Source organism: Physella acuta, unplaced genomic scaffold (genome assembly GCF_028476545.2).
Source record: "Physella acuta isolate Inbredline_101_S28 unplaced genomic scaffold, ASM2847654v3 ptg000875l, whole genome shotgun sequence".
Classification (NCBI taxonomy): domain Eukaryota; kingdom Metazoa; phylum Mollusca; class Gastropoda; family Physidae; genus Physella; species Physella acuta.
This window is the reverse complement of record NW_026732392.1, coordinates 692,044-702,734: the sequence shown is the minus strand read 5'-3', so window position 1 is coordinate 702,734 and position 10,691 is coordinate 692,044. Positions and strand designations below refer to the sequence as shown.

The 10,691-nt window shown below is 34.3% G+C and overlaps 1 protein-coding gene across 1 annotated transcript; it reads right to left on the bottom strand.

Annotated features, from left to right (window-relative positions):
• Positions 1–6,565: 6,565 nt before the first annotated feature.
• LOC131952524 (uncharacterized) lies at positions 6,566–10,134 on the bottom strand. The gene is made up of 2 exons (XM_059315230.1): positions 10,013–10,134; positions 6,566–8,882 (listed from the first exon to the last, which is right to left on the bottom strand). Exon 2 carries the CDS (start codon positions 8,419–8,421, stop codon positions 7,102–7,104), a length of 1,320 nt encoding a protein of 439 aa, XP_059171213.1. The 5' UTR covers positions 8,422–8,882; positions 10,013–10,134; the 3' UTR covers positions 6,566–7,101.
• Positions 10,135–10,691: the final 557 nt, after the last annotated feature.

Sequence of the window (10,691 nt, the reverse complement as noted above, 5' to 3'; positions counted from 1 at the left end):
ATATATATATATATAAATATATACATTTATAAGTAGTATATTAGGTCCCTTTTGGGTCGTATTTTTGGCGGAGCAGGTGGTGGGAAGGCGCAAAGGTTATATAGTAAAATACTCGGAGGAGCTGCCGCAGCCTGCCGCAGCCAGGCGCAATGACATATAGTAAAATACTACGCCAACTGCCGGAGGAGTGTACGCCAACTGCCGGAGCAGGTGGTGGGAAGGCGCAAAGAGATATAGTAAAATACTCCCCCACCCTAGGGTGGCGGAGGAGTGAAGGGTGAGTCACCTTTGGGTGACCTTGTGACGTAATCATTGACCTTGTGACGTAATTAATGACCTTGTTATGTAATTTTAATGCGTTTTTTAATGAGTTTTAATGAGTTTTTAAAATTTTAATTAATTTTTATTATCGAGTTACGTAATTTGATTTTAATTATTTTTATTTTGTTTAATTTGTTTGTTTAAATTTTATAGTTGTTTAATTGTTTATATTGTGTAATTTTTATTATCGAGTTACGTAATTTAATTTTTTTAATTTTTGAAATTTTTGAAATTTTTTAATTTTATTTTATTATTAGTTTAATTATTATTAACTAGTTACGTAATTTGATTTTAATTTGATTATTAGTTTGAAATTCATTTTGATTAATTTGATTTTAATTACTTTGTTTGTGTTTTGTATGTTTATTTTTAATAAGTTTAATTAGTTTAATTGTTTATATTGTGTAATTTTTATTGACGAGTTACGTAATTTTAATGTTTTTTAATTAATTTTGATTTTAATTACTTTGTTTGTGTTTTGTATGTTTATTTTTAATAAGTTTAATTAATTTGATTTTTATTTATTTTGTATTTGTTTGATTTTAATTATTTTTATTTTGTTTATTTTTAATTTTATTTTATAATTAGTTTGAATTTAATTTAATTACTTTGTTTATATTGTGTAATTTTTATTGACGATTTACGTAATTGGATATTAATTTTTTAAATTTTTAATTTTATTTCATAATTAGTTAAATTATTATTAACTAGTTACGTAATTTGATTTTAATTACTTTGTTTATTTGTTTATTTAATATATTTCTTTTCTTTGTTGTTTAATTTGTTGGTTTGTTTATTTGCTTGTATGTATGTTTTAAATAAAAGACTAACACTAGCGTGGACTTTGTATAGGGACCATTCAGCAACACAACGAACGTTACAAAAATAGAACATCCATTAAAGATAACGATCAGCCACAGCTGTTACGTATCGACCCGCCCGCGAAGTTTTCTCACCGCTGCCCGTTTTAATGGGAATGTATTGATCGCAGCCGCTGGCCCATCACACCTAATTAAATTTTTGTTATGCTTCACCGAGTTTCCCCCGCTCGGTTGACAGCTGTGCAACAGCTGTTGTGCGACAGCTGGTGGTGTAATTAGGTTGAGCAACCGGACATTACCTTGTTGGTTTTCTAGTACGCGTATGCTACACGTATATACACACACACACACACACACACACACACACTAAATTAGAACAAAAGTCTTCTTATATTTAATTAGTCACGGCTCTCGGCTTTTTTCATTAGATTACAGCTGTCCATGAACTATGTTCACATATCGTACGCCCGGTCATTCTTTGATCAAATTAAAAAATTTTGTTTCCACATGTCCTACGAACCGTCCCTTGCTATGTATGAAAGATTAATGGTTGTAACTATTCGCTTATAGCGAGGGTCAACGAAAACAAAATATATTTAAGGGTCGGAATTTTCTTTCAACCACCGTTAAATCAGGTTTTGAGACGAAACGAGGTCTCGGTAGGTTCGTGCTTTTTTTTTTAATGGGCGACAGGGGCGACTTAGTGCGTTGGTACGTAAGGTATGCGGGGGTAGACATGTTTTTTACAAGTCTGGAAAAGTAATTAAGTTTTTTATGACCGTTCCGATTTTCTTTTGATCTGACCACCATTTGACCACCCTGAGCCAGATAAATTTAACAAATGTTCAATACATACTCGCTTATAGTAACATGGGTGAGGGGTGTAAGCAGACGGGTGACGGTGTGAACAGGTGGGTGAAGGGTGAAAGGTGGGTGAAGGTGGAGAAGGTGGGTGAAGGGGGGGAACACGAGTAGGAGTAAAGGATATATAGTAAAAGACTCTACCACCTGAGTGAGGTGGGTGAGGAGGCGGATTTTAATTTTAATTTTTTATTTTATTTTTTCAGCATCTGTTAACTTTAAGGTTCTATAACTCTATATATTTAAATACATTTTTTGATTCAAACGAGTTTACTTTTCCTAATGTAAGTACAGGTAAAGAGGGATTTCCTATAGATCTGTAATGAAGTAGGCCTTCTTGACTATGACTTGTTGCCCAGGTGTTGACATGATACACTTTTTTGAGATACATGTACACACACACACACACACACACACACACATGCGCGCGCGCGCGCGAAATTCATACTAGGTCGGTAAAGGCGGAGAGAACTTATAGGTATACATTATCATGGCGACAACAAAAGCGACCCTTATTTTATTTACATGAAAGCGTGTTTTCCAAAAAGTCTCACCAGGCCGTTGTCATTTTCGCAGCGGGGTTTATTTTAAGTGCACCCCGTGCACGATTGTTTACATTTTAAAAGACGTGTTGCGTGTCTTCCCCATAGGTCTTCCCAACCTTTGCCAACTCCAAACCTTCCCTGGGCACCCGAATAAAAATACCTCACCCAGCCCCTTAATCAATCAAAATTATTGATTTGTACTTTAGATTGATTTGATTGAATGTTATGTATGCTAACGTCATACCATATTTAGATTTTACACGTCATTATATTGGTGAACTTGAAATGTAGACATTTTAAACGGTGTGTCATTTGACACGACGTACTATAACGTTGTTGTTTTTTAAACCTTGAAGTTTATAATCTTAAGCAAATTTTTACTAAGGTGATCAAAAATTAAGATGACAATGTAAGATATAGAAAAAGAAAATACATTGAGTGGTAAAAATAAAAAATTGTAATTAGACGTAATGTCTTATGTATAAGAAAACTTTCTTAAAAATTAAAGAAGTTCAAGTCAAAAAGAAGTTTGATGAAAACTGTAATACTAAAGCGAACATGGGAAGGTAATCTGCTGCAAGACTAAGATATATATTCGTCTTCCTTCTAGGTTCATTGCCTTTTTTGATTGAGGTTAAACATCGCCATGTTTTCAAATATCGCGATGCAAGTCACGATCTCTCCCCTCTTACTTAGTAATCGCCTCATCTACCCATTGTTTACAAGACTCTTACAAAGAAAAAATATCCCACCCCTCTACTTGAGATATAAACTACAAAAGTGTATTGTGCCTTGTCGTCACAGAAAACAAAAAAGGGTGGCGTCTAATGTTGTTAACCCTTGACTTCCTAAATTATTTTTTAACTTGTTAAAGAAATTGAATGTTTAGTTAAGGATTCTGACGCGAATATGTTTCACAAGGGACGATACTCGTGGCTGTAAACAATGCTGTTCTAATTTTAGAACAGTTGTCTTTCCTCTCGTTTCTCTATTAGGGAAGACCTATGGGGAAGACACGCAACACGTCTTTTAAAATGTAAACAATCGTGCACGGGGTGCACTTAAAATAAACCCCGCTGCGAAAATGACAACGGCCTGGTGAGACTTTTTGGAAAACACGCTTTCATGTAAATAAAATAAGGGTCGCTTTTGTTGTCGCCATGATAATGTATACCTATAAGTTCTCTCCGCCTTTACCGACCTAGTATGAATTTCGCGCGCGCGCGCGCATGTGTGTGTGTGTGTGTGTGTGTACATGTATCTCAAAAAAGTGTATCATGTCAACACCTGGGCAACAAGTCATAGTCAAGAAGGCCTACTTCATTACAGATCTATAGGAAATCCCTCTTTACCTGTACTTACATTAGGAAAAGTAAACTCGTTTGAATCAAAAAATGTATTTAAATATATAGAGTTATAGAACCTTAAAGTTAACAGATGCTGAAAAAATAAAATAAAAAATTAAAATTAAAATCCGCCTCCTCACCCACCTCACTCAGGTGGTAGAGTCTTTTACTATATATCCTTTACTCCTACTCGTGTTCCCCCCCTTCACCCACCTTCTCCACCTTCACCCACCTTTCACCCTTCACCCACCTGTTCACACCGTCACCCGTCTGCTTACACCCCTCACCCATGTTACTATAAGCGAGTATGTATTGAACATTTGTTAAATTTATCTGGCTCAGGGTGGTCAAATGGTGGTCAGATCAAAAGAAAATCGGAACGGTCATAAAAAACTTAATTACTTTTCCAGACTTGTAAAAAACATGTCTACCCCCGCATACCTTACGTACCAACGCACTAAGTCGCCCCTGTCGCCCATTAAAAAAAAAAAGCACGAGCCTACCGAGACCTCGTTTCGTCTCAAAACCTGATTTAACGGTGGTTGAAAGAAAATTCCGACCCTTAAATATATTTTGTTTTCGTTGACCCTCGCTATAAGCGAATAGTTACAACCATTAATCTTTCATACATAGCAAGGGACGGTTCGTAGGACATGTGGAAACAAAAATTTTTAATTTGATCAAAGAATGACCGGGCGTACGATATGTGAACATAGTTCATGGACAGCTGTAATCTAATGAAAAAAGCCGAGAGCCGTGACTAATTAAATATAAGAAGACTTTTGTTCTAATTTAGTGTGTGTGTGTGTGTGTGTGTGTATATACGTGTAGCATACGCGTACTAGAAAACCAACAAGGTAATGTCCGGTTGCTCAACCTAATTACACCACCAGCTGTCGCACAACAGCTGTTGCACAGCTGTCAACCGAGCGGGGGAAACTCGGTGAAGCATAACAAAAATTTAATTAGGTGTGATGGGCCAGCGGCTGCGATCAATACATTCCCATTAAAACGGGCAGCGGTGAGAAAACTTCGCGGGCGGGTCGATACGTAACAGCTGTGGCTGATCGTTATCTTTAATGGATGTTCTATTTTTGTAACGTTCGTTGTGTTGCTGAATGGTCCCTATACAAAGTCCACGCTAGTGTTAGTCTTTTATTTAAAACATACATACAAGCAAATAAACAAACCAACAAATTAAACAACAAAGAAAAGAAATATATTAAATAAACAAATAAACAAAGTAATTAAAATCAAATTACGTAACTAGTTAACAATAATTTAACTAATTATAAAATAAAATTAAAAATTTAAAAAATTAATATCCAATTACGTAAATCGTCAATAAAAATTACACAATATAAACAAAGTAATTAAATTAAATTCAAACTAATTATAAAATAAAATTAAAAATAAACAAAATAAAAATAATTAAAATCAAACAAATACAAAATAAATAAAAATCAAATTAATTAAACTTATTAAAAATAAACATACAAAACACAAACAAAGTAATTAAAATCAAAATTAATTAAAAAACATTAAAATTACGTAACTCGTCAATAAAAATTACACAATATAAACAATTAAACTAATTAAACTTATTAAAAATAAACATACAAAACACAAACAAAGTAATTAAAATCAAATTAATCAAAATGAATTTCAAACTAATAATCAAATTAAAATCAAATTACGTAACTAGTTAATAATAATTAAACTAATTATAAAATAAAATTAAAAAATTTCAAAAATTTCAAAAATTAAAAAAATTAAATTACGTAACTCGATAATAAAAATTACACAATATAAACAATTAAACAACTATAAAATTTAAACAAACAAATTAAACAAAATAAAAATAATTAAAATCGAATTACGTAACTCGATAATAAAAATTAATTAAAATTTTAAAAACTCATTAAAACTCATTAAAAAACGCATTAAAATTACATAACAAGGTCATTAATTACGTCACAAGGTCAATGATTACGTCACAAGGTCACCCAAAGGTGACTCACCCTTCACTCCTCCGCCACCCTAGGGTGGGGGAGTATTTTACTATATCTCTTTGCGCCTTCCCACCACCTGCTCCGGCAGTTGGCGTACACTCCTCCGGCAGTTGGCGTAGTATTTTACTATATGTCATTGCGCCTGGCTGCGGCAGGCTGCGGCAGCTCCTCCGAGTATTTTACTATATAACCTTTGCGCCTTCTCACCACCTGCTCCGCCAAAAAAACGACCCAAAAGGGACCTAATATACTACTTATAAATGTATATATATATATTTATATATATATATATATATATATATATATATATATATATATATATATATATATATATATATATATATATATATATATATATATATATATATATATATATATATATATATATATATATATATATATATAGGCAACTCGAAACCACAAAACCTTGGTATATTATATTTACACTTCTTGATTTAGATAAATGAAAGTTCGTTCTTATACACTCGTTTGTAGGTAATTATAAACTTGATATTGATTTAATATTATAATCTCTGAAAATTAATTATTGCATTATTTATTGTAAGAGTACAATTATACTTATTAAGGTATTGAGGTGATTTTCACAACGACAAACATGTTGTTTAACAAGTCGCAATCGTATTTCGTTGAATCATCGATTGTTAATTTTTTTTTTTTTTTTTTTTGTAAATCGTCTGACCTAATTAAAATTTTAAAACACTTTTTTCTATATCTAAGTGTAAACTTTAAAATATTCATTGTAATTGTTTAATAAAACAGATACAGATTTTGAATAAAACAAAACAAAAATTTTTACAATTTTTTGAATCAACACTTTAATGATCTTAATCTTCTTTAATGTAAAGTTGATTTGCGCTAACTAATATTTTAAAATAAAATATTAATAAAATTGTAATCACTAGCTACAAATAGAAACAGGAGAATATTAAAATAGTAACGTCTATAAAAAAAACTACAAGTACTAAGCAAGTTTGGCTGCTAATTGTGACGGAAATGGTCACTTCCAGTTACTGATGTTACGTGGAGGGCGTTTGGTGGGAAAATTGATGCAAATTCAGCTGGATGATGACTTGTTGGCTTCATTATTTCAAGCGAACAAAGTGGAGAATTTTCAACGTTTATTTATGCAGTTGATATTTTTATTATAATTTATTTTGTTTAAAACTCCCCTGATCTACTTTTCATGAAATTCAGTTTTAAAAGTTGCTTCAAGTTCCGTGTCTGTTCCTATATCATCTATCGAATCGTTAATTATATAATTAATTAAATTAGAAAAATTATCTGGACTGATTGAGCTAGATCTCGTAAGGTCTTCCAATAGCTCTGAGCAGTCGGATAGACTCTGGTTTGTCGATGGTGATGACGTAAGATAATCGGAAGAACTTAAAAACTGAGGTGAAAACGTTTGATCAATGCTGGACGATGAACATGACACGGGTAAACTGTTCTCTTGGAGTGATGTTCCAAAAACGATTTTATCTTGAAGAGGTTGCGAGTGTGTAGAAATATCTTGTCGAATTTGTTCTGTAGTGTTTAACTTGTTTGTAGTAGATTGAAAATCAACAACAGTTATCGACATATCAGTGTCATTTAAAAAATTATTAGCAGAGTTATTATTTTGTTCTAACGTTTGATTTATCGATGTCATTCTCCCGGACTGATAACCTCGTAAATCATCAAAAATATTGGAAGAAACTTTTTCATGACCTCCAACCACGGACGCATTCATATTTTGATGAAAATTTTCTAGTCGTGGTCTTTTGGGCAGAACATTTTCAGCTTCTAAACTATTCCGTTTTTTACAATTTTTACTAACGTTCAACTTTGAAGGGTTATTACAATTTCCTATTTCTGGTTCTGAAGTTTCTTTCACTAAATTGTTATGTGCGGTTGTCAGTAGATCAAAATTTTCGTCGCAATCACTCCTATTGCGTGTTGAGTTGTCTAAAACTTTTAGAAGCTTATAACAACATTTAGCGGTTTTAGTTATACTAATTTCATTGCGCTTAATATAATTCAGAATATTAGGATGTTTTAATAAGCTTTCATCAGTTAAATCGAACGCACTATGTATTTTAGCTAATGTACTGTCGATATTACTTATTACCGAGACAACTCTTGAGAGCTGCAGAAGCTCTTTGAATCTACCGCTTTCCCAGAGTTCCGCCTCTTCTTCAAGATCTCTGGGAAACTTGTTCTCTGCTCGCAGCATCTTGGATAAAATTTTACATTTTATTCTCAAGTCCTCTTTCCTGTCTTTGGGGTTAGTTGTTGGGTTTTTCCAAGCAAGTCTCACATCATAGCTATTTGTAATTGATTTCACCTCCTCGTCCCACACCAGTGGTTTACATTTGTTATTCCAAATTTCTTGCCCCTTTTCCTTGCCTGCCACAACTCTCGATAACTCACGAACAGCAAAGTCTAGCCATTCCTTTTCATTTTTAGCAGCCTTCCTAGTAGATCGTTCTGTATTCATTTTTGCAGTCAAAGTCATACAGTTTTTTAACCTGGTAACTGAGTCTGTTGTTGACTTAAACGTTTCTGACTGCTTGTTGTCCAGACGATCGCTAAAATTAGCGTCGTCAACGACTTTTTTCTGTGTGTCTTGAAGATTATGGTCCAAAATATGACCAAATTGTTTATCGTTTTAAGACAATGTCTACTGCTTTGTAGATTAACGATTTTTGTTGATATTATCGCTTGTATTGAAATCTTTTTTGCGCCTCCGGGGCGGCCGGAAGACGAAAATCGCCATGACGCCCGTCCCAGGTGACGGGCGCATCACAGCGATTTTCTCGTCCACCCCAGGGGGCGCTGGACAACTGGTGGACCTGGTGGCGGCCATGACGTCACCAGTTCTCCAGCCCACCCTGCGTCACGAGCCGTTTACCGCTCCATTGAACCGCGACCACCCTCTACACCTGCAAGCTTGACGGCGAAACTGGACATTTTCAACTGGGGGAAAAAAAGCATATTTGTTTAATTTCAGTAGTTCAATTAACCCAAGCCCGGTGTGTGTGTGGGGGGGGGGGAGTAAAGTAAATTGTAAAATCTTTTATGTTAGAGTAATAAGATTATTTAAACTGGATTACATAGGCAGGTGTATCGTCAGTGGCGTCACTAGGTCGGGTGTCACCTGGTACTGTAACCTCCCCTCTTAATGTCCCCTCCTACACTCCTACAAATTTCTTTGCTGGTTGTTGTCTCGTCTTGCCAAAAACAATTATTTCGCTGTTTAACTTTTAAATTATTATAGCCTGTGGTTAAAATACATTAATCTCTGGTGATTAAACTGGACAAAACTTTAGCTCAGTAGTTTTAGATTTTGTGACATGTTGTCACCTCCTAATGGTGTCACCCGCTGCGTTCCGTAACTCCTGCCCTCGCATGAGTATTATGTAATATAAATGTGTGCCCTGCATTTTGCTTTTGTTTCCCTCAGTGGGAGCGAAGCTTGGTCAAAATAACGCAACTAAACCGTAACATCAAGAGGTATTGAATGTAATCACTTGCAAGGGAAATATTGATTTCAAGCTTAGCCAAACTAAAAACTGACTTTAAAGCTACGAGACACCACAGAGTCCACCAAGCCGTGATGGGTATCTTTGCTAAGTTAGGGAAATAAAAGACAAATAGGCGAAACAATAACAATACTAGTAGAACTAGTATATAGTAGAATAGTAGAACTTGTAGCTGCTAGCCCGAAGGTCTCTGGTTCGGATCTCGTTTAGGATTTGTGGCTGCAGGTAGTCCCCGAGTCCTTCAACCTCTGATAGGTAGGCCTACTTGGTGGAATAAGTGAATGCGGCTGGGCATAGTGCTCCCCACACAATACCTTTATTTGTCGAGGTCAAGGAACGAATCAACTTTATTTCATCTGCCCAAAGTATTTCTGGGTCTAAAGAGGTATCTTTACTTTGGTTTTACTTTACCGAAATAACTCTAAAAACTGCCGCGGCAAAAGAAACAGGTAAGCTCTACCTGATCTGCTTTCTTCACCTTCAGGTTGTTATTTTTTATTAATTGAATTTTGTGTAATTTAATATTTAAAACATTAATAAAGGTATGTAAATTAAAATACTTACGGTTTTATGTCAACTGAGAAAAGTAAAGTAACAAAGTCAAGTTTGTGATAGGCTTAGAAACAGGGAAATTAAAAAAACAAAAACGAGATAGGAAGCAATACACTAGAGTTTAAATTAAATGAAAGTCTGACGCACCGTTTCTTGTCCTGCCTATTTATACACTCTGAGGTCTGGTCACGTGATGTTTTCAACCAACTTTTACCAGTCAACACTGACGTACAATTTAAAACCTCCTAAGACGAATGTTCTGGGAATTATTCGATTTTTTTCCATTTTAAAACGAAAGGTTATAAATACTCACGTATTGATCGTAAACAAAAAACTTTCGTTATCTTTCTTTCGCATTTTATTCACCCTAGTGTAGGCCCTTAAATCAAACTGATTTTAAATAAATCGATATGGCTACCTTATGATATACATAGTGTATATACACTTGGCAAGAAATATAATAAAAATAATGAAAACATTCTACTTAAAGAAATCATTAACATTTCACTACAATATAACACAAAAATTTATTATTTACCCTTACATTACATTACAGTTTACAAACATATTTCTCTAGCCCCACCACCCGTCATATCAATCAACAATTTTAGAACCCCCCCCCCCCCCCCCCCCACACACACACACACTCAACCCCTGCCTTCCAAAACACACCCCTCACAAACACATATAA

Excerpts from the sequence above, each read along its gene's own strand:
- LOC131952524 (XM_059315230.1), bottom strand. The coding sequence starts at position 8,421 with ATGACTTTGACTGCAAAAATGAATACAGAACGATCTACTAGGAAGGCT.